The sequence below is a fragment of the Mesocricetus auratus genome, unplaced genomic scaffold (assembly GCF_017639785.1).
Source record: "Mesocricetus auratus isolate SY011 unplaced genomic scaffold, BCM_Maur_2.0 Super-Scaffold_6730, whole genome shotgun sequence".
NCBI classification, from domain to species: domain Eukaryota; kingdom Metazoa; phylum Chordata; class Mammalia; order Rodentia; family Cricetidae; genus Mesocricetus; species Mesocricetus auratus.
In genome coordinates, this window is record NW_024429184.1 from 53,830,150 (window position 1) to 53,853,549 (window position 23,400).

General features: G+C 46.1%; 1 protein-coding gene across 2 annotated transcripts in view; it reads left to right on the forward strand.

Annotated features, from left to right (window-relative positions):
* Znf704 (zinc finger protein 704) overlaps window positions 1-23,400 on the forward strand; it is a 185,738-nt gene that overhangs the window by 124,827 nt on the left and 37,511 nt on the right. For both annotated transcript variants that reach the window (XM_040741390.1, XM_040741391.1), the window contains exons 3-4: window positions 17,229-17,332; window positions 20,964-21,190. In XM_040741390.1, coding sequence (XP_040597324.1) covers window positions 17,229-17,332; window positions 20,964-21,190 — 331 coding nt within the window. The remainder of the gene's footprint in view (window positions 1-17,228; window positions 17,333-20,963; window positions 21,191-23,400) is intronic.

Below are 23,400 nucleotides of genomic sequence, written 5' to 3' on the forward strand. Positions count from 1 at the left end.
TCTGATTAATGTAACAAATAGTCAGTTGGCAGTTTGTCATGTGTCTTAGTCCATGTTCTATTGCTATGAAGAGACACCATAACCAGGTTAATGCTTATAAAGGAAAGCATTTAATTGGGGCTAGTTACAGGTTCAGTCCATTGTCGTCATGGCGGGAAGCATGGTGGCATGCAGGCAGACATGGTGCTGGAGAGGTAGCTGAGAGTTCTACATCTGGATCCACAGGCAGCAGGAAGAGAGAGGGAGAGCCCCAATGCCTGACTTGGGCTGCCATAATCTCAAAGTACTCCCCCAGTGACACACTTCCTCCAACAAGATCCCACCTCCTCCAGTCCTTCTCAAGAGTGCCTCTCCCTGATGACCAAGCATTCAAATCTATGAGCCTGTGGGGGTGGCATCCTTATTCAAACTACCACATCATTTCTTCTTCTAAAACCCAAAGCAAGACAACCATTGGGGGAGGCCCACAGTCATCGCACAGTATGTCCCTTTCAGCAGTACGAAAGGAGTGACCTCCTTGATGTCAGTACTGGATTTAAGTAAGGAGGCACCTGGAGTGCAGCCCTCTCTGAAGTAAGTCGTAAACAATGATATGTAGACATGACCACCATCCAAGGTGACATGAAGACATAAATGCTATTGTGGGAATCACACTTATTTTTTAAATGGGACTCTTCGAAGTGATGCCTGACAATTTGAAATCATCTTGCTTATTGCTTAACTTCTGTGTTATCAGTCATCTCCATGTCCGTCCAGCAATGGCAGGCACCTAGTCTTATTCATTCACCAGTTCCTATCTTGCTCATCTGATACAAAGTTGAAATACATTTTGACAGAGAACAATAACTGAGGATGCAGATGATGGAGTTTGGGGTACTGCTGAACCTGGAGCTTTCCGAAATGACCAGCTGAACCAAAAAGGTGATATTTAATAGCAATGAGAATGAAATCTATTAACTGCGCCCCAGTTTCCATCTGTACAAGGGCAGAATGGATGGAAGTCTGTTTAACAGCCACACCTGTGAGAACCTTAAGGGACTTTGGTGACACCAAACTCAGCAGAGTCAGCAGCTCAGGAACCATATGTCTGCTATCATTACTAGAAATGGGTCCCTGGTCACAGTTCATTTCAACGAGGCACTGCCCTTCAACAGGTGGTGCTGAGACTGTTGGGGGCTTGCATTACAGTTTCAGGGGTTCCGTCCATCTTCATGATGGGGGGCGGCTTGGTGGCATGAAGCAAGCCCATTTGCTTTAGCAGAAGTCATGTAGTTTATGCCATGCTCTAGGCCTCACCCTTCTCCAACAACACAAACAAACGGATCTACTGTTGCTGATGTGGCTGGCCACTATCATCAGAACCATCCATCGGGATTGTCATCAGCATCCAGCCTCCCTGTCTCTTCTTAGCTTTGGTCTCTGTCATCTGACACTAGCAGACTAGTACAGGACCAGCTCATGAATGTGAATGAAGGCCTAAAATGTGCTAGGAACCATGGCTGGGTGACGCCAGAGTGTGGCAGCCTCTGCTGAAGACTCTGGACACCTGTCTTACTGCCATACTGCTCTCTGAACTCATAGGGGTGGGAGGCATGCGTTCTTGCTTCTCGCCTTGATCCAGCTTGCTTAGGCTGTGTCACCAGCATCCATCTTGTGTGTTCCAGTCTCTGTTAAGTACTGTCGCTGTCTGCTAAAGGGCCACTCACATCCATGTCTGGAGGCACATGCTACCTAATACTTGCCAGACTTCCTTCCCTAGCAAATTGGTGAAGCATTGTGTTAGCCTTGTGCTATTGTAACAAAATGCAACATGTTGGTAGCTTAAACAGTAGAATGTCACACTATAGTTCTGAAGGCCACAGTCCAAGCTCTAAGTGCTGGCAAACTAGGTTCTTGGCTGGTTCCTCTTCTGGCTTACCAATGGCCATCACAGCCGACCCCCATTTTCTTCCTTTTCTGGCCATGTAGACGGCTTTAATCTCATGACCTTACCTCGAATTGCTGAACTTCTAAACACCATCTCCAAATAGGGCTAACTTGTACATCTTGAATACCCCATCAGTGTGCTCAGAGACACCCCATCAGTGTGTTCACAGATACCCCCTCAGTGTGTTCACAGATACCCCATCAGTGTGTTCAGAAATACCCCCTCAGTGTGTTCACAGATACCCCCTCAGTGTACTCAAAGATACCCCATCAGTGTACTCAAAGATACCCCCTCAGTGTGTTCACAGACACCCCCTCAGTGTAATCAGAGACACATGGAACTCCTCAGAGGATGCTCCCCTTCTCCCTGTTGGGAAGGGAGCTGCAGGCTTTCCATGGCTTCCTTTGCTCCCACCCCTCCATCCTTCATGTGCATTTTTCTCACTGTATGTCTCTCACAGAACTGACTCCATCTTGGTGTTTGCTTCTTAGAGAAATCAAACTGACATTCTCCCTCTGAACTCTAAGCCATGTTGTCCATCTGCAAAAGAAAAGCGGCTACCTCTTGTCTGAGCAGATGAACCTCCGTAGAAATAGCACAGCAAGTAGAGAAGGGCAGGCTAATGGGGTTCACGATTGGTCACATTGAAAAGCGTTTTTCCTCTATGTATTAATGATCATTTGAGGTAGCTCATTTTCCCATCAAACTTTAAATATAGCCAGATTCTGCCCTCTTTAATGCTGTATCATAAGCTCATAGGCATACTGGAAGTATGTGGAAAGCCTTGATAAGGACAAGAATGGAAAAGAAGACAGGCAGACACTGAGCTTCATAGTCGTAGAGACCTGTTTGCATTTCAGATACCTGGAACTTTATAATAGCATAGAATTGAAACATACACGGAGCAGTCAAGCTCAGTGTAGTTTAATCAACGTGCCATGGTAGCGAGTTCTCCACTGCTATTGCGATATCGTGACATATCGCCACTGCGATATCATAACAACTTAAATGAGTGAGAAACTGTCAGCATAGGTGGAAATAATGTGGGAGCTGATAGCCATCCAGCTATTCATAGCAATGCCTTTTATACTAAATATTACCTCTGGCATCCTAAGCTTACAAGCCACATACATTGTTTTCAGAGGAAACAGGAAACAGTAGCTGTGATGTGATGCGTTGCTCTCCCTAGGCTGTGGTCTTAACCTGGCTTTAGCCTAAGCCGTTTTAGCATTACTACCTGTATTCAGCCACCTGTTGTTACAGGGAACTGGATATGGCCTGGCCTGTGGCCTCCTGGCTGAGGGCCGCTCGACCATGCTACTGGTCTACTGTTGTGTCCAGCCATAACCTTTGCATTGTGTTTGTGATGGTATCAGATTCTTCTGCCGTTTGCTCTGCGGAAGTCACACTTGGTAGGCACAGCTAAATGTGTAATTGTTCTGCCTTTGGTAGGGGTGATTTTGTAATACTCAATTGTTGCTATTCTGATCAACTGTAAAGAGCGATAGAAATGCCATTTTGTAGTAACAAGGTACATATGTTTACTGTTCAAATTGATTGGCTGTCAAAAATGGCTATACGAATTAGTGTAAATATGTGTTTGTAGCATGGTTAAAATTTAAACAAGAAACACAGAAAGTAGATCCAGTAATAAGAGTGCATGAGGATCCCACAGAGCCAAACAGGCGCTTCCCTGGATGGGGACATTCAAGTGCCATATGAGGAACGTTGACAACTGTGGGGCAAGGACTCTACCAAAGCAGCACTTTGCACATGAGCAGTACAGGAGGACCGAGACCTTGAGTTTTACTAAGAGGAGGTGACCTTCAAAAGAAGCTCATAATTCAAGCCTTAGAAAAGAGAAGCCGTGTATGGCTCTACCTCAGCCAGGGTTTCTATTGCTATGGTAAAATGCCATCTTGGAGGGGAGGGGCTTATTTCAGCTTACAGCTCACAGGCCACAGGGCATTATTGAGGGAAGTCAGCCCAGGAACTCAAGGCAGGAGCCAGGAGACGGGAAAAGATGCAGGGGTCATGGTGTGTGCTGTTTACTGACTTGCTCAGCCTGCTTTCTTGTAGCACCCAGGACAACCAGCCCAGGGTTGGGGCTGCGTCCTCCTACCTCAGCCATCAATCAAGAAAATACCACACACGCTTGCCCACAGACCAGTCTGGTAAAGGCACTTTTTTTCTCAATTGAGATTCCCTCCTTTCAAATGACTCTAGCTTGTCATGTTGACCTAAAACTATCGCTGGTCTCAGACTAAAGATAAACATGTCAATGAACACAGCTACTCAGGCTCCATCAGAAAAGAGCTTGCCCTGTAAGCTTGAGGACCTGGGTTGGATTCCCAGAACCCAAGTAAAAATGCCAGGTGTAGTAGTGTTCACGTGGAAGCCCAGTGCTGGGCACATGGAGATAGCATAAAGCCCTGAAGTTCCCAGCGGGACACTTGAACTTTCATATGCTGTGGTTCCTCAGCTTAGCAGCTGCCTAGGAAGCCCCAGAGCAGAGCTCTGCCTTGGAAAAGGTGTATGACTCCTGAGGGATGACCCCTCCAGGTTGTCCTCTAGCCTCCAAATGCACATATAGTACTCATGTGTGCACTCACAGACATGTACCTGCACATGCAAAACACGTGAAAATAATCAGGCTCAACCTTATGAAATTGGCATAGATCTATATAGATGGAGATTAATAAATATTTGCAATTTCATATGGTCCAACCACATAGCATAGATCAGGTAGGAGTGGTCGGGAGTGTGAGTATACAGGAGGCGAGCTGAAGTTTAATCGCTCAAAACATGCGTTATGCCGTCTATGTGTCCTTTGGCTTACACACCACCATTCTTCCTCTAATTTGACCTTCGTTTGGTCTCCTAAATTTTAAAACTTTCCCGTACTTATCTTTTCCATGTGTGCCTGTATACCTAATAGACCAGGATCGGAATATGAGGGAGAGCATGCAGTCTGACGTGAATCATGAACGCGGTTATAAAGCTAACCTTTTCTAGCTTCACTCTTTCATAAGTTGTCCCTGCCCCCCCCCCGCCCCCACCCCCACTGTGGTGGGTATGAGAATTCCTCTTTCTGGGTACTTAAGTGGCAAGAACCATCTTGGCATTCTCAGACAGTTCACACATGTTATCCCTCTGAGGCAGATTGTGAAAATTGGATTTTCTTTCCATTCCACTGACAATTAGTGCAGTAAGAACCAGACAGGACCAGGCACTGAATGTATTTGTTACACTGACCCATTTGGAAAAGAGGATTGTTGGAATTTGTTTTGTGGGAGGGTTTTATAGTTTGAAACTTCCCCCCCTTTGTCCCCCTCTGTTTAAAGCCGTATCAAGCCATTCTGTCACAGTGTTGTTTAATGCAGAGTGCGTTGGTGTACCTAAAACGAAGTGTGCCTTCCAAGAATGAAAACATGCTAAGCATGGGACTACTGAATGGCATTTAGAAAGTGAATGCCAAGTAGCTACCATCTTTAATCCCAGCACTTGGGAGGTAGAGGCAGGGAGATATCTGTGAGTTTGAGGCCTGTCTGATCTACATAGAGTGTTCTAGGCCAACCAACGCTACATAGTAAGGGCTTGTCTCAAAAGAAAGACAAAAAGAAAACCTTCATAATGGGTAATTGGCCTGTAGTCTAAGCTATTTATTGACTTCGGCCTTTATATACTATATTGTCACTAGTGTAGACAAAGCCATCTATATGTAAATAAAAAATTCTTTTCATTATAACATAATTTTAATTGAATAAAAAGTTAAAGATATCGGAAATGAATTGCATTTTAGTTCACATGACTATTTCACAGAAAATTTTGTGTATGCTTCCAATTTAAAACAAAGTCACGGGCAAAGTATGATGATACATGCCTTTAATTCTAGTACTCAGGAGGCAGAAACAGGAAGACCAGAGTTCATAACCAACACCTAGTCTACATAGTGTTCAAGCCAGCCTTGGACATAGTTGAGATCCTGTCTCAAGATAAGAAAGAAAAAAAAAGACAGAAAGAAAGCCAGGGAAGGAGCACCAGTGTGGTGTCTGAAGATCCCATTGGGTCACTGCTTGAACTGGCTGAGTTTCCTCTAAGGAAAAAAAAAAAAGGTTCTAAATAGAATGTGGCAGTGGCATCAGCACATTGACAATTGAAATTGTAATCCTTGATTTACAATTAATACTGTCTATGATTGCAAAGAAGACACAGACATTTTTAAAGATGGTATTATTTCCTTTGTGGAGCCAGACATGAAAGTTATATGCCTTAGGAGGGATTGGTTCCAGCACATCACTTACCAACCCTCTTGACAGCATCAGGTATGGACACCATGGACTTGTAAGCATCAACCCCATCCCAGGGCATGTGAAGGAGTGGAGCCTGCCAATTTCTGTCCAAGTCAAGTGGTCACTCTGAAGGGCGGGGCCTCAGCCTTGGAGTGCATCCCCAGTCCCTTCTTGACAGCTGGGCAACCAAGGCTGCAGAATTGCCTCTTCTATGGAAGGTTTATGGGAGTGGCTTGGTTAGCAAAAATGATTGGACTCCTCTCTTTCAGTAGATAGAAAGATAAATGGCAGGGAGCCATGGTCAGTTATTGCCTGCAGAGTAGATATTGTTGCAAGTAGGAAAGGCAGCAGAAATATGAAATACTGTCTTTCTAAATCTGGTTGGATTTTGTTGTTGCTGCTTGTTTTTTGTCTTGGGGACAGCGACTTTATCCACAGTTTTCACGTTGGCAAACCTTTCACTGGACTTGTTTTCTCCAGCTTCCTGCATAACATACTTATCACCATAAACTGGCTAGCAGCTCTTTAATTAGCAGGGCATATATGGATTTGAGGCCTGCAGGCAATAACATAATGAGCCCCAGACTACATCAAGGATGACCCACCATGAACATGAGTGAGAGCCGCAGTTTTGATGACAGCTTTCTCCTCAAGGAAAACTGGGGCATTGTTCAGTAGACTGCTCCGTTCAGGTTTCCTGAATGACACAGGGCTCTGCTCTCCCATTGGAGTGGGCCATGCTGTCCCTGTATGCATGCAGGCCCTGCTGATGAGACAGTACAGTGGGACAGCTGGCTGACAGCCCAGACAGACAGCAGCTTGACCAGAGGCAGCCCAGCCAAGAGGTTCCTGGAGAGCGTGGTTGCCTTGCATGGGCTTCAGAGGTAGATAGCAGGTACATCCTCAGTGGCATGAAGCGATACTACAAGTACTTCATCCCAAAGAGCTAGGAAGGAATGCTGGCTGCTCCTAGGAGGCATAAACAGGGACAGTCACATTCCAGTATAACAGAGATCGAAGCACAGACCCACATACATACAGGATTCAAACACATATACATCCATAGATACTCAACACAGAACCACACAGGACACTAACTCTCTCTCTCTCTCTCTCTCTCTCTCTCTCTCTCTCTCTCTCTCTCTCTCTCTCTCTCTCTCTCTCTCTCTCTCTCACACACACACACACGCACACGCACACGTACACATAGGGCCCAGACACACATGGATATGACTCAGATGCAAGCCCTGCAAAACACATTACACTAACCCATGTAGACACAGAAACATGTACACAGAAGCCAACAAAGTACATGCTACCAAAAGAAATTCAGCAATTGGTCACATTCTCTCTGGTCATCTTTTTCATCTCACGAGGTGTAAGTGTCAGTCTATTGTTCTCCATCGACTTAGTGACTGCACCTGAATCTACCGATATTTTAACTACCTTCTACTGCCCCGTAACCCCAGAGTCAGCACCCCACCACAGGGCGGGATTTCAGGTCCCACCAGCACTGACTCTGCTGCTGCCACCAAATGTAGTTTTTAACTAAATCTCTACCAGAGAGAGAGATGTTGGGGTAAACCAGGGAGTCAAATGTTTGAATAAAAACTTGATAGCTCAAAGAGGTCAAGAAGCAACCAGCTGACCTTCCCTTTTTGGCTGGAGACACAACAAAAGAGTGTCTCTCCAGCTGTCCCAAGCCAAAAAGACAGCAAATCTCTTAAGTCCCTCTCTACTCCTTCCTGTGTGTTTCTCTGTCCATCTTCCTGGCTTCTCCATATTCTCAATGGCTAATTTCCTGTCAACTAATTGCTGGCTCCTCCCCCAATCCGAGGTTGATTTTATTAGCAGTCTCCGTTTTCGCAGTACCATCAAATGTCCCACAACAGCAGCCCCAGGTTGTGATCACATGTTCCCTGAGAACACAGTTTAAGACTGCCTGTGACTCCTGGAAAGCCATGTGAGCTGCAATCCAAAGCTTCAGCCCTACAAAGGGAAAGAGCCCCTGAGGGGAATGGTGGAGGCCCTTCTCTGAGAGCCTGCTTGCTCACATCAAGTCCAGCTAAGCACACAGAATTGTTTTCAGGGGGTTTGAGACAGGATTTAATGTTGTTCTTGCTGACATTCTGTAGTTCAGCGATGGGTCCATGAGACTTTGTGAATAGAGAGGAATTATCACAGACATTGGAGAAAAGACAATTTTGCCTAGATAGGCTAGCATTTCTTATACTTGTTTGATCTGTTTATTTATTTATTGTTAGGGCCTGCAGAAATATACTTACAGCGGTTATCTGTTTAAAAGCTAAAAACCTCTTTTGCTTTCCACAAGAGGATGTGAAGAAATAGCCAAGTCCAACAGGACAATGTAAGAGTGGATAACCAGAGAGTAGTAACCTCTGTGTGTGTGTCACGCGCGCGCGCGCACACACACACACACACACACACACACACACACACGTGCGCACGCACATGCAAGTGTTGCTACTGCTCCTGTGCTCTTGGATACGCCTGCTACTTTGAAACTCCTCCCATCTCCTTCCTTGCTGACATTCTGGTCTTACTCCCTTTGTCAAAGACCACAGTGTCCTGTCCTCAGCCTGTTACCACTTGGATGAATCCAGTGGCTGCTGGATACACACCCTGCCATTGGTGTTCCAGCATCCTTCATCTTTGCTCCTCTATATTCAGCTCCAACCACCTAATCTCTGCCCCTGCCATCTTCCAATGGTTTAGAAATTTGCAGGGATTTCCAAGGGCCATTCTTTTTCTGTATTTAATAAAAGTATCAGTTCATCATACATGAGAAATATTTTTAAATGCACTTTCAGAAGTCTTAGTTGATATTGCCTTGTTGGGATGTGTTTAATTTTTCTGTGGTTTGATTAAAACCACAAAATGCTCTTTTAAGTTTCCCTTGTAATTTTAAAAGATTGAACAGCCGAATGTATGAATGGGAAGATAGTTAAGTGCTTCCCATGCAATCGTGGAATATGATTCCTGGCATCCATGTAAAAAGCCGAGCATGTTGGCAAGCACTTATAATCCCAGTGCTGGGGAGGCAGAGAAAGGCAGATCTCTGGGGCTCCTGGCTATCCAGTCTAGTCTATAACACCATAACCTTATAAAGGAAAGCATTTCATTGTGGCTTACAGTTCCAGAGGTTTAGTCCGTCATCGGCATGGTGACAGGATACAGCATGCAGGCAGACACGGTGCTGGAGAAGTAACTGAGAGTTCTACATGTGGATCCACAGACAGCAGGAAGAGAAAGCAACACTGGACTTGGCTTGGGCTTTTGAAACCCCAGTGATGACACACTTTCTCCAACAAAGCCACATCTCCTAATCCTTCTCAAGAAGTACTTCTCCCTGAAGACTAAGCATTCAAATATATGAGTCTCTGGGGGCCCTTCTTACTCAAACTACTACAACATCAATTACTTTTCTTACAAGATTCCTGTAGAAAAAGAAGATTTGTGTGCCTAATCACATGAATAGTTACCAAATATCTTTTGTTAAACTCTTAGTAAAACCTTCTTGGATTTCAAAGCTGAGAGTGGGTGTTGCACATCTCCAAAAGAGATCTCATTTCTAGATCTTGTTTCCAGACAGTCATGAGAGTCTGAAGCCGCTGAACTCTCCCCTCATGTATGCAGGGCCCTGGGTTTGAGCCCAACCCTGAAAGCAAAAGAAGTGACTGATTTTGGTCTAGACTGGTTTTGGTCATGCATGGGAACTAGATTTGCACTAATTTAAGAAAGGTATTATTCATCTTTATTTCCAGTTCTTACAACTTAATTGCAGTTAAACAGTGTCCATGACGCCCTGGGGTGAAATGCCTCCCCGTGGCTGATGGAGGTGACCAGGGGTGACAGTGTTGGTTGACATCCTCCAAACAGAGAGATCCAAGACAGGACGCAGCTCGAAAGAAGAAAAGGTAGACTAAGCATGTAAGCCCTGCACAGCTGACTGCTCAGGGCCACACCTGCTGTGCACAGCTGTGCTGAGAACCCGGGACCTGAGGCCTATGTTCACTGAGATTTCCCACACTTCCCAGATCTTTGCAAGTCACAGATGCCATCATCCATCAGCCTGTTGTCACAGACCTGTTGTTAAGCTCCAGGAAGTCCTTTTCCACAGGCTGCCCCAGGGAGCTTTCTGTTGGATAAATCTGATCACTCATGAACCTGTCTCAACCTGTCCCCACTGGTGTCTCTTAGAACCTTGATGATGAGGAGGAGGAAAACCCTCACAGAAGCTGGAAGCCATTCCAGGCCGCACAGCACACTAGGCTGTCTGTCTTCCCTCACTCACCACCCTGAAACCTGTCCTTCCTGAGGCTGCTGGCACCCAGGCTGACTTCAACCTCAGAGCAGGAGGAGTGGGGAGAGGGAAAGCAAAGGGGGAGAGGCAGAGATTGAGGTCTGCTTCTCCACTAGGCAAGAGCTCAGAGGGCGGATTGGTGTTTTCCCTGGAGACAGTAATCTCTAATCTGGTGCAGCCTCCAGCACACAGCACCCCTAGAGTATGGATAGCATGGACTCTTTACTCACAAAATCTGCTCGGGCTTGCTACACATTGGCTTTATGTGGAGACTCCTGGTGTGTTAAGTTGTATCTTTGTCACAACACCACCTGTGGTCCTAGTAAGGAGCCCACAGCTGTGCCTCCACAAGCCTCTCACAGAGGAGCTTAGAGCAGTTTGTCATTCATATCACACACACACACACACACACACACACACACACACACACACACACGAGGGCATCAGAGAAAGGGAAAGACAGAGGACAGCTGCTATTTTCTGGGTTTGAGTAAGGAGCAAGAGGTGTCTGCTGCCGTCCCCTTTCCTAGGGACACGTCAGGGGTGTGTGTATTCATGGATTGGAATGTCAGTGCCAGCTGGTGAGCTTGGACTTGGGCAGGACCTCGGGGGCTCATGTACATTCTCTCGTTTAACCCTCTCGGAAGGCTGATTCATACCCCTTGTCTAGAAGAAGAAACAGTTTAGAGCTTGCCCAGGGCCAGGCAGGTAGTGAGACAGGCTGACTCGGCCATCTGCTAACTTGTTACAGAGCCCAGCTCTGCTCTTTGCTTCCCTGTTACTTTGCTGCCTCTTCCGTAGAGGTCCAGAGTCTGGCTCTGCTGGAATCCAGGAAAATCCACAGAGACTGAGCATCCTGTCTTTAGAATCTTTCCTTTCCATGTCTTTCCTTTTTTTCTGTTTCTAAAATATTGATCTCCTTCCCCTCTCTCCCTCCTCCATATTCTTGTATGTTGATGGCTTCTCTTGGCTTGTAAGAATGAAGAGATCACGCAGCCCCATGGACTGACCCAGGCCCTCCCATTTACCAGCATCTTCTCACCATGAGCCTCCTAGGCAAGCCAGGATGTCCCTGCTGTCCTTTCTTAGCTGTGACTCACCTTCTTGAAGTCCTGTTCACCAGTGGAAGCCAGCTCGACACCAGCTGGCATATACAATGGCAATGGACATTCCTATCCCTTTAACCATAATCCTAAGTATTACTAAGTTCCATAAAACTCAAGTGTGGGAGAGAGATTAATTTTAGTGAGGTCTCTGTCTTTAGTAAATGTAGGATTGAGGACATCCATCCTGGCCCCCAGCATCCCCTCCCAGCTGCTCCAAATCTACCAGAAGGCTTTACAGCAGTTTCTCCAAGTGCACAGATTCTACTTCGTGTATCATCTCTTAGTGTTAATTATAAGGATTTGAATCTGCAGCACTAATTAATCAGTAATTAGATAGTACTGTACCAAAAGAAATTAACAAAGATAAAAACAAAAACACCACTCAGCACAAGGCTATAGCATCTGATAACTTGATCCAAATTTTCTTCCTACGAGGTCTGGGTGAAGTGATCGTGAGCTATATATTTCTTTGATTTTGTTAATGGCGATGTCCTCCAGTGCTAATGGAAAACCTAAAGGTAATCCAGTAATCATTGTGGTTAGCTGTGGGTGGCAGCACACTTCCCTGATCCCTGCACCCTGGAGGCAGAGGCAGGAGGATTGCTGCAATGTTCAAGGCCAGCTGGTCTGTACAGTAAGTTTCAAGCTGGCTAGGAAAACATAGTGAGATTAAAATGTTCACTTATACTAATTTGTATGCGTTTTATTCTTCATTGGAAATCTGTTTTATGACAATCAGTAATTTCTTTGAAAAGTACTGGTAGTTTGGGCTACGTAAAATAAATACATAGTTTATAGTGTATTCGCTGTTGTTTCTGATTTTAAAATCCACATAAACCAGCTCTTTGGTTTTTGTTTATTACTGTTTTAATATATCAATGTTTTATATAGCTAATAATTAATTACTAGTTATATGGAACAACGGTTTCATTGTGATACTTGATACATGTGTGTAGTGTATTTTGATCATGTTTATACTACATTACCTTCTCTATCCCCGTTCCTTGGTCCTTTCTTCCCAGCACGCTCCACTTCTACTTTAGTGTCTTATTTAAAGTTGGCCTGTGTGTTTATTCAGACGAGCCAGTCACCCATGTCTGGGGCATGGGTGAGAGCCTGACCAGTGGCTTCGTACTAGGAAGAAAGTCGGCTTCTTCCAGCTGCCAGCAGATCCTTCGGGAGGGGTGGACATCATTATCCATGCCCCTTGCATTCTTCTAGCAGGTCTGATGCGGGTTCTCACAGCTGCTTTTAATTACAGCACCCCGCAACACCTCACCCATCCTGCAGCTCCCACATTCTTCTTGTCCTCTTTCCACAGCATTCTCTGAGCCATAGAGGGATGGAGATGTCCCATTCGTGACGGAACATTCAGTGACCCCTTGTCTCCAGCCCTTGCACTGGTTAGATCTCTGCAGTTCCTCTGTCCACCCCAGAAAGAGGCTGTTCTGAGCAAAGCTGGCAGGAGCACTCGTCTGGGGACATCAGCACAGTCACTCAGAAGCAGCAGCTGCCACTTGCCCATAGTGCCTCTGACCTCCCCAGACACAGGCTTTTAGCTGGGGGTTCAGTATTAGCTGTCAGTTCCTTCCTGCAGAGAAGATCCCAGTTCCGACAGAAAGTTACTGATTGCCCTCATAAGACTTAACAGTACTGACTTATAGGAACATCCTGCCTGGCCAGCAGTAATGTAGCATGAATGAGACGTTGACAATTCTCCCAGCAGCTTCTCTAGAACCTCCCAGCACTCTGGAGGCTAGACAGAATGGGAGAAGCTTCCAACTTGCGGATAGCTTGATATTTCCATGGCTTTCGATCAGAGCCATTAAACCAGTTTTTGGATTATTAGTTAGATCTCCAAAACAAAAGGTTCGCCTTATGTGTTAAATAAAACTTTAGAAATCATATAAGGAGAATTGCTGGAGAAAGGGCCTTTGAAACCCAGATGGATGTAGAAATGTAGAAGGATGTCTAAGTCCTGTTAGAAATTGGGGGAAAGTCATGGCACTTTCTCATTCCCGTGTATTGGGCGCCTGCTCTTCTTAGCCTGGTTTTGGAACTTTTGTTAATGACAGTGTATCATTGCTGTCATCAGCTACCTGACAGAAGCCACTCAAGAGTTCCCTTTGTCTCACAGTTTTGAGTGACTCAGAACTAGACTCCCTGGTAGGCAGACAGATAGAGGGGCCATGACTAGGTATAAAGGTGGCAGATTTCCAAGATGGCCAGCTTCTTCCTCAGCCTCCTAACCCAAGACAGAATCCTGGCAGCCTTTGTCTCCTCCCAGCAGTCCCCTGCTGATGGACTGACTCAACAAGTTCAAGGCCTGTTCAAGACACAACACACAACAGTAGAGTACCAGTCAGCCATCCTACCTGTCTACACACTGACCAGCCCTGAGGTAGGGAGGAAGTGACTTCGGAGGCTTTAAAACCCAGGCCTGGAGAAAAGACCGGCTTGTTTTGGCATCCTGAGTCCTCCCTCCCTCATAGTGGGCCTTTTTCTCTGTGCGTATGCTGCAAACCCGTTTTCTCACCCTGTTCTTAACTGCTAGTTCTGTCTGCAGTTGTGAGTTTCTGTTGCTACCTTTTGTGCTTCGGGGTTTTCCTGCCTTTTAATTCTTCAGCTGGCAGGGAAAACTAACCCAGGCAAGACCTCCAGACTGTCCTTTTGAGGGTGCCATCTATCATTGCAGGAAAGTTACCTTTGGTCACGTGGTGTTCACCATCGGGAGCAAGATGAATGTGACCACTCAGCTCTTTCTCCTTCTCATAGTCTAGGACCATACTCTGGGATGATGTCACCTGCACTCAGGATGCACGTTCCCTCAGTTAATCTTGTGGAAACAGCCTCACAGACATGCCCATATACGTGTGTCACAGGGAATGTGGAATCCAGTCAAATCGACAGTGAAGGTTAATCATCACAAAGAGAGGCTGTAATTCAGTCTTGGAAAAGAAAGTGCAAATGTTTATCCAGATGTGCCCCCACCAGTGTTACTTGAAGCTTCGGTGGCTCCTTTTCCCTAATTGCTTCACTCTGTGATAATGGCTGCATGGGGAAACTGAGCCAGCACTGCACCCAGGGGAGCATGAAGATGCTTTGCGCCCTTTCCCTGGGGCTACGTCAAGGGACTCCATTTCTGTAGGAAGACAGCATCGCCTTTACCTGGGTGTGGGGATCCTGTACACTGTGATGAATGTAAAACCTGCATGGCAGTTGAGTGTGTACAAAGAGATTTCTGCTTCCAAGTGCATGCCATTGTCCCATAAGCTTCCATGGAAGCAATGTCTTTGTCCCTGCTCCTGCTTGCTTATACAAGTATTTTTATTTGCCAGTCACTGAAACAAATAATTAACCTTTCGATGGAACAGTTTGGGGATTTGGAGAAGAATTATATGGGAAAATGCCAAAGGTTTCTATCCTCTGGAACCTTGGATTGAAACAATAAACTTGGAATAACTTAGTACTATGTTGGGTATCAGAAAGTCAAACTGATTTTCGGTAACATCATAGTGAAATTGGTTGAGCAGTGTACTAGCTGCCTGTCTTGTTGCTATGTCAAAAGACCTGACAGAAGCAACCTAAGCGAGGGCTCGTATTGGCTCACAGTTTGAGAGCACAGCCCACCACTGCCGGGAAGCCAGCCGAAGGCAGGGGCTTGAAGCAACCGGTCTCCTTGTATCTGAAGTCAGAAGCCGACAGTGATAAATGGTTATGCTCCGCTAGCGCTCTCCTTTTGATTAAGTCCAGCCCCCAAGCCATAGAATGCTGCAGCCCACATTTAAGATAGGTCCTCTACCTCAGGTCACCTAATCTAGTAAGTTCCCCACAGACAAGCCGGGAGGTTTGTTGCCGTGGTGATTCTAAATGCCATCAAGATGATGAGATCACCATCTCAGGCAGTGCCTAACCCCCACAAGTAAAGAACTGTTTGGCTTTTCTCCAGTGGAAGAATTTCTTTTTCACTCAGTTGTGAAGCAGTGCTGTGAGGCTTCAAGGTCTAGAGTTCGCTGCTTTTACAAATCCTACAGCACACCTGTGAAGGAAAGCCACATTTGTCAAGGTGACAATCCATCTCCAGATATGGCTTATTAATCCTCTGTTGTGCTTCCTCAACTGTGCCCTAGTTGGAAAATGTTCATCTCCCGGGAGGTAGTGTCATTTACTCTGTGTCAGTGTACTACATGAATTTTTGCCTCTCGCTTGTGACTTCTCTGTGGAAATGAGCTCACACAAGCTGACTCCAGTCACCATAGTGGCTGCCTTACAGATCCGTGCTTGACTGGCCAGAATTAAGCCGGAGTAACCTTTTTGTCTCACTCGGTGATTACCATAGCTGTCCCCACGCCCCATTCTTCCTTGAGTAGGATGTGGGGAATGAAATGAAAACCAAAGGTTGAGGGCTGAGGAGATTGCTCAGTGGTTGAAAGCATGAGAGTTCAGATCCCCAGAAACCCAGCTACATGCCAGGTGCTCACCCGTGATTCCAGCCTCAGAAGGTGTAGATGGGAGATCGCCCGAGCAGGCTGGCTAGCAGTACCGCTGTCTACACTAGCGCCTCAATGAACAAGGTAGAAGAGCAGTACAGGAAGTCGCCAACCTCAACCTGGAGGCTCCACAGGCATACACAGCCCCTCCACCTCCCTGCCACCCACATAGACACGCTCACACACACACACACACACACACACACACACACACACACACACGCACGCACGCACGCAGGCACACATACACACACACGGGGGGGGACCCTGAAAGCTTTTCTCATCTAGTCGCTCTCACCTCAGAGGAGGCTCTTGGGGATATGCAGGCTGTGACTGGAGCCATCCAGATGCCACCGTTCTACCTACCAACCCCACGGAGTCACCAGCCACTGCTCCAGGCACCAATTTCTTTCATCTGCGCTCCTGTCAGTTACCTCACAGCCCTCCCTTGTCTGTTCTGCCTTTCGATGCCAGCTCGGCTGTTGTTTCTGCGAGCGCCAACGGTATTCTGTCCATGGGCCTGTCGAGAGTGTCAGTGACTCTCAGCTCCACGTAGAATAAAGGCGAAGCGTTCCGCTGGCACAGGGCCCCGTGGAAACAGCTCTGCACCTCTCTCTCTTTGGGGACCTCATCTAATGTTCCTCAGGCTGCCACTGCGGAAGAGATCTACTTCTCTACTCCCAGCACCGAGTCCTCCTCAGCTAGACGTCACCTCAGAAGTCAGTCCTCGCAGACAGTTAGGCAGTTATGTCCACTGCTAATGCGCCTCATAGCACTTGGCACTGTCAGAGAGTCTTTCGTGCCTGTTGATGTGTTACTCTTTATGCATCACTGGTGCCTGCAGCAGTGTCTGCCTGACTCACCAGCACACGCAGTAACGGTTGTTGGACGAACAATGAAGAAGGTACCCCTTTCTTCCTGGTATATACGGCTTTGGTTGGGTCACTTGGCCTCTTGTGTAGAAACCAGCTAGCAGAACATTGGGTTTTCCTGAGGACACACAAGAAAGTCAGTGCGGCAGCCTGCGATGCTATGCTTGGCCGTGGATAGAGTGAGCACACACAGACAGCTCTTCTTCCTGTCTTACAGGAAGTCTTCGGAGGAGCTGGACATGGACAAGGTGACTGCAGCAATGGTACTCACCAGCTTGTCAACTAGCCCTTTGGTCCGAAGCCCGCCTGTGCGACCCAATGGTAAGCCTAGGGTATGGTCTTCGGGAAAGTGCCCATTGGCACCAAGGGGAAAGTAGTTTAGAATCAGGGGGACTAGAGACCCTGGGCCATCAGCCTCCCCCCTCCCTCCTCCTCAGACCCCAGCATTCTCATGAACTCACCTAGGCAGCTCACATATACTGAGTTCTGTCATCCAGAATACATCTGTTCAGCACTTAATGTTCCTTTTTCCCAGGCAAATAGAGAGTAGTCTCATGAACTTGTTTCCCCAGCGTAATTTCTTTTTTATTGAGAAGTAGCTAGATCGGTGAACTCACCAGTAGTTTGCAAAAGCATTATCCCACACTTCATAACCAAAGAGAGTTATTTACTCCATTCATGAATTCAGTGCATATCAGATACCACCTAGATGATTTGAATGTATCTCCAGAATATAAATAGTATCCGTACTCATAGAGAGTACACAGTCTCTTTCGGAAAAAAAGAATATAAATAGTATCCGTACTCATAGAGAGTACACAGTCTCTTTGGGGGGGGGGAAGAGTATAAATAGTATCCGTACTCATAGAGAGTACACAGTCTCTTTCGGAAAAAGAATATAAATAGTATCCATACTCATAGAGAGTACACAGTCTCTTTCGGAAAAAGAATATAAATAGTATCCGTACTCATAGAGAGTACACAGTCTCTTTCACAGTCTCTTTCGGAAAAAAGGCCTGCCAGTCATGGCCTCATTAATAGCTAGCATGTTCATTGAGCACAGACTTAACTGTTCTGCTTACTTTACCTCGTTGTATTTCTACCAACAAGTGTATGAGATGCTATTATCCCCACTTTACAGGTAAGTAAACCAAGGCATGTGTGCATTAATTGACTTACAAATGGTAGAACTACATTTCTAGTTCTTGTCTTCCTGATTCCAGATCTGCCTCCCTAACATGGCATGATATTGCTCCATTTAATCTTTATGATAAATCAGGAAAGCAGACAGTGGGAGATGAAGTTGGACAGAGGGTAGAAGCTTTGTTCTGATAGGTCATGTATGCCTGGTCATGTATGCCTGGTCATGTATGCCTGGTCATGTGTGCCTGGTCATGTGTGCCTGGTCATGTGTGCCTGCTACAAATCCTTCTTCTGAGACCGAGAGAACCACTGGAATAATCCACCCAGACAGTGCAAAGTTAGGATTAGGATACCAGACTGCATACATGTGTGTATGTGTGTATGTATGTGTTTTTAAATATAGACGTATACATAGATGAGCTTACATATCCACATGTGCACATGCATTGAGATGAAGTGACTGTTCTTGTTTGGTGACCTGGCTTTGGGAGCCTCTTGGCAACTGGATACTCAGATTATCTTTCTCAGCTAGGAAGCATTGCTATTGGCAAAACTGGGTACCCTAAAAATATTCTAGGAATGAACTTGAATCCTTAGAGGGAAAAGGATATTTTTATATTAATCATTATTTTTACTATATGATTCTTTTTTTAATTGAGAACATTTCTATTGTTCCTTTGTATTTAAAGGTTAAAATTAAGATAAACCTTTTCATACTTCAATACGCACTTCTGTTAGCAATAGATTATGTCAGTGTTCATTTGTGGTTTAAAAAAAATACCTACTTAGCTAGTTATTGTGGATTGTGGCAAATGCCAACAGGCAAAAGCAGATGGGTCTCTGAATTAATGAGGCCAGCCTGGCCTCATAGACAGAGAGACCTTGCCTCAAAATAAATAAATAGATAAATAAAATTAAAAACTACTGAATTTGATGTCTCATTTGTTTTGCAAAATGAAGCAAATTTTTAAGTAAGGGAAGCAATTTATAATGATGAAGCCATTAATTTTACGCTGTATCAATGAGTTTTGGGAATCTGTTAGGATCCTTTTCTGTGACTGAGAAGGATTTCTCTGTTGGGAGGCAGCTTTGCAAGAGCCCAGCTGCACCCGGCTGCTCCATTTGGCTGGTACTGGCTTAAGATAAGGAAATGCTGCAGCCCAGGAAACTTGATGACTCCATCCTCATGTTCCTGAAAGGCTGTGTCTGTATTAGCTAGTCTCCCTGGCTAAAGAGTGGAGGAGTATTCACAAACTGGTAAGCAAACACACCGTGACAGTAGCTAGTTCTCAAAAGCAGTTCAGTTCCTGAGACGTACCGTGACATCACATGCAGCTCCGTGAACTTGACTTTGAACTTGATTTTAGGGGGGCCACTAGCCATGCAAGTCTATAGAGTATGTGAGGAAGCAACGCTGAAGGACCGCTGTGCTGCCTAAGCTCTCTTGTCATAGGAGGTCACTGCAGTCCGCTGTGTGCATCAGTCTGCAGGGGAAGAAATGCTAACCCGGCTCTGAGATGCTAAGCAAGGTGCAAGCATGCAAAACAGACCACTTCATGAAATGGGCAACTTCTACGTCCATTTAAAACTTGATGACTTTTACTAAACTTTTTGCTTGATGTAGTTGAGGAATTTGCTGTAAATCTATAACTAGGTAAGGGTAGTGATTTCTCTATGAATACTTGTCTACTATTCGTCTTTGCTCCATTAGTAATTACAAAGACATTAATGGTATTTTTTAATGAAGTATTTTGGGATTTCTTCCCCCTCGTAATTAGAGTTTTAATATATTCACACTGCACATAAATATGGAAGAGGATTATCTAAAAGGAAAGCAGAATGTATATAATGCTAATTGAGTTGGGATTCTTGAAAGATAAGAGTAAATTCTACAGTGACTAAAAGCCCCCTCCTCCGACACTGTAGGAAGAAATCTCTGCATCAGACTCCCTACAGTTGAATTGAGCGCCAATCCATCAGTAGGTATGGCCAGTAAGTTCTGATGTGATCCTGTCAACCACAGAGATAGAGGAGGGCCACTAGCAGGCAGATGAACTTCCTGTGCCTCTGTCAAATGGGAGTACTCTTTACTCTGAGTGACAGGCGTAACCGTGTTTGAAACTGCAGATGAGCGCCATTAAGTAGGCGGACTTGGAGTGCAGAGGGTGAACGCAGAAGGAGGAGACTAGAAAGAGGGGCCAGAGGGAAGGGGAAGAATTAGAACGAGGTATAACGAGTGACACAGATGTATGGAAATGCCATACATCTTTATTTTATACACTAACTTTGAAAATTAAGTTTAAGGATGTAAGAACAGTCAGAATGTAAGACGTTGTTATTTGTTTTAATCAGCAGTAGGAAGTTGCTTTAGATGCCTAGCTAGTGATTACCATGTCTGAGGGAGTCTTAAATCTTAATCTGATTTCTTAGACATACACCCCAAGAACCATAGGGAGAATTGGAACCGGGGCAGGCAGCTTGGTGGCCAGGAGGATACCACAGGCAGTTTCACACACAGAAGCACTGCAGCTGGCAAACCCAGAGGCCCCACGGCTGGTGAACAAGAAATAACCGTTATTTTCTTGTTTCTGTCTAATCGGACTCCCTGAGGCAGGAGTGCGGCGTAATAAAACACACACATCAGAAAGCCCAGACAGCCCTGTTGCATTGAAGCTAAAACTGCTTAGAAACTACCGGGGTGGGGGGGGGGGGGGGGGGGTGTACGGCTATCTGCGTGCAACATGGGGGTGAGAACAGAACCCAGACCCGTTCCCCGGAGGCCCTCACTTGCTCTCCCCTGTGCTTGCAGAGGGCCTCAGCGGGTCCTGGAAGGAGGGTGCACCATCCAGCAGCAGCAGCAGCGGCTACTGGAGCTGGAGTGCTCCCAGCGACCAGTCCAACCCATCCACACCTTCACCACCATTGTCCGCTGACAGCTTCAAGCCCTTCCGTAGCCCCGCACCACCTGATGATGGCATCGACGAGGCGGAGGCCAGCAACCTGCTCTTCGACGAGCCCATTCCCAGGAAGAGAAAGGTGGGTTGTGCGCCGTGTCTGCACCCACGGGTACCGGTGCTTAGTCACTCGTGAGAATGAGCAGCGCCCCCCACCCCACCCCACCCGCGTTCCATGTTCTGCCTTCATGGTCTCTGACATTGCCGTTTCCCTGACTAAAGACAAAAATGACTCAAATCCACGGCCGTGCCCCATAAGTATTCATGTTCCATGCTGTGTATTCGCTGTCAAACAGCCTTACCTTGTTGGAAGCTTCATAAAGTGTTGGGCTGAGACTGCCTGTGGTTAAGCCCTTAAACTATGGTCAGTATTTTTTTCTCGTTCCTGCTTCAGCCAGCCCAAAAGGGTTTGTTCATTTTTACACAACTAGATACGTAAAAGTTGACACATACATGTGTCAGCTTCCATTCCGAACATTATATTTACTGAACAAAAATGTAACTGACTCTACAGCTCTTTAGTCCACACAGCGGTGCTGTATAGAAAGTCAGGTTCTGGGAGATTTTTACTAATTGGGCCCAGAGTCCACCACAGCCACCATACAAGCTCATAGTCTTTAAATTCTCCTTAGGAATCTTTATCATCATCATTTTCAGGGTTTGGTTTTTTCCACATATATTTGCTTATGAAGTGTGTGTTTGAGTGTGCATGTAGCGGTGAGACCACAACTTGAGGGAATTAGTCTTCCCCTTCTGCTGTGTGGGTTCTGGGGATAGGACTCAGATTTGAGTGCCTTTACCCGCTGAACCCTCCTCGGTGACCCTTCACCCTCCACTTTATGCAAGTATTTTTTATTTCATAGGCTACAGCAACACTGCTATTAAACCTAGAGAGCACTTTAGCAATGTTTGAAAATTATGCGGAACCATGACGTTCTATGCTGGTTTTAAATTTTTATACGGGTGTCGTCACAAAACACACGGAGGCCTTGAGAGCGAATCTCAACCTCGTCCTCCCCTGGATGTGTTCAGAGAGGAAAGCAAAGAGGAAGCAATGGTCCAGCACCCTCCCTGCCTCCCTCAGCATCACTCAGAGCATGCAGTGTTGAATGGTACAATAGTTCTCGCTGGGTGTTCCCCCAAGGAATAGGGCCATCTTTCCTCAGAGAAGAGGCCTTTCTGCTGCATCCTGTCTTTCCTGGAGCAAGTGTCCTCAGGATGCAAGGTCACTCCACGAGACCCTGGGACTCACTTGATGCGTCAAGGAGAGCTAGTACTTGGATCCATAGATAGCTGCAGACAAGATTGACGGCTGTCTGGAACTGAACTCTTGTTTAGCCTACCGTTCCCGGGGTATCTGAGCAAGCAGCCCTGATTCATCAGCGTGGACAGTATTGTGACAAGATCTCAGAGAACAGAGGCTCTCCAGTGCTTTCAAAGTACACTAATGAAGACCTATCACAGATATCATTATAATGTCTTACCTCATGGGTAGGCAGTGTCCGTCTGGCTCAGGTAGACAGTTACACGCTTCAGCAAAATTAGCAAACAGTTGAGTCACCGATGGGAAAGGGGGAAAAGCCTCATTACAAAGTGGGTAAAGTGCTTGCTGTCCAAGCGTGTGGACCAGAGCTCAGATCTTCAGGACTGACGTGAAGATGGGCACAGCCGTGTACATCCATAATCCCAGTGCTCTGACAGCAAGAGGGGAGATGGAAACAGGAGAACCTCCAAAGCCTCACCAGCTAGCTACTCTGGTGTAGACAGCAGTAAACAAGAGCCGTGATGTCTCAAGCACGATGGTTGGGTGGGCAAAGGCTGGCACCCAGGTTGTCCTCGGACCTCCACCATGGCGTGCTCACACGCAAGTGAGTAACACTTGTTTAAAGGGCACAGGCTTCCTTCACAGAGCGCTAGGTGCTAGACGTGGACGGGTCATTTAGCGCTGTGCATATTTTTCTTTCTTGGTGTTTGCTTCCTCCAGGCTCAGCCTTCCCCAGAGCTGAGGGAAACTGATACTCACTGATGTCTTACTGCCTTGGCCTCTTGTACTTGAAGTGACTTTTAAGTAGTAAAAAGTAGCAAGAAAACGGGGCAGCTACAATCCATCTTCTTCATCACTTGATGAGCTGGTATTTATTGAGCACCATCAGGCGAAATTCTGAACCTCCTGGATGTAGGGACAGCTGCTTCACTCAGAGGTTGTGAGCCGGGTGGGCAGAGACTGATGTGTAAAAGGTCCAGACTGGTTTTGAGAGACAAAAGCTGCCTTCAAATGTTGTTGCAGGATGC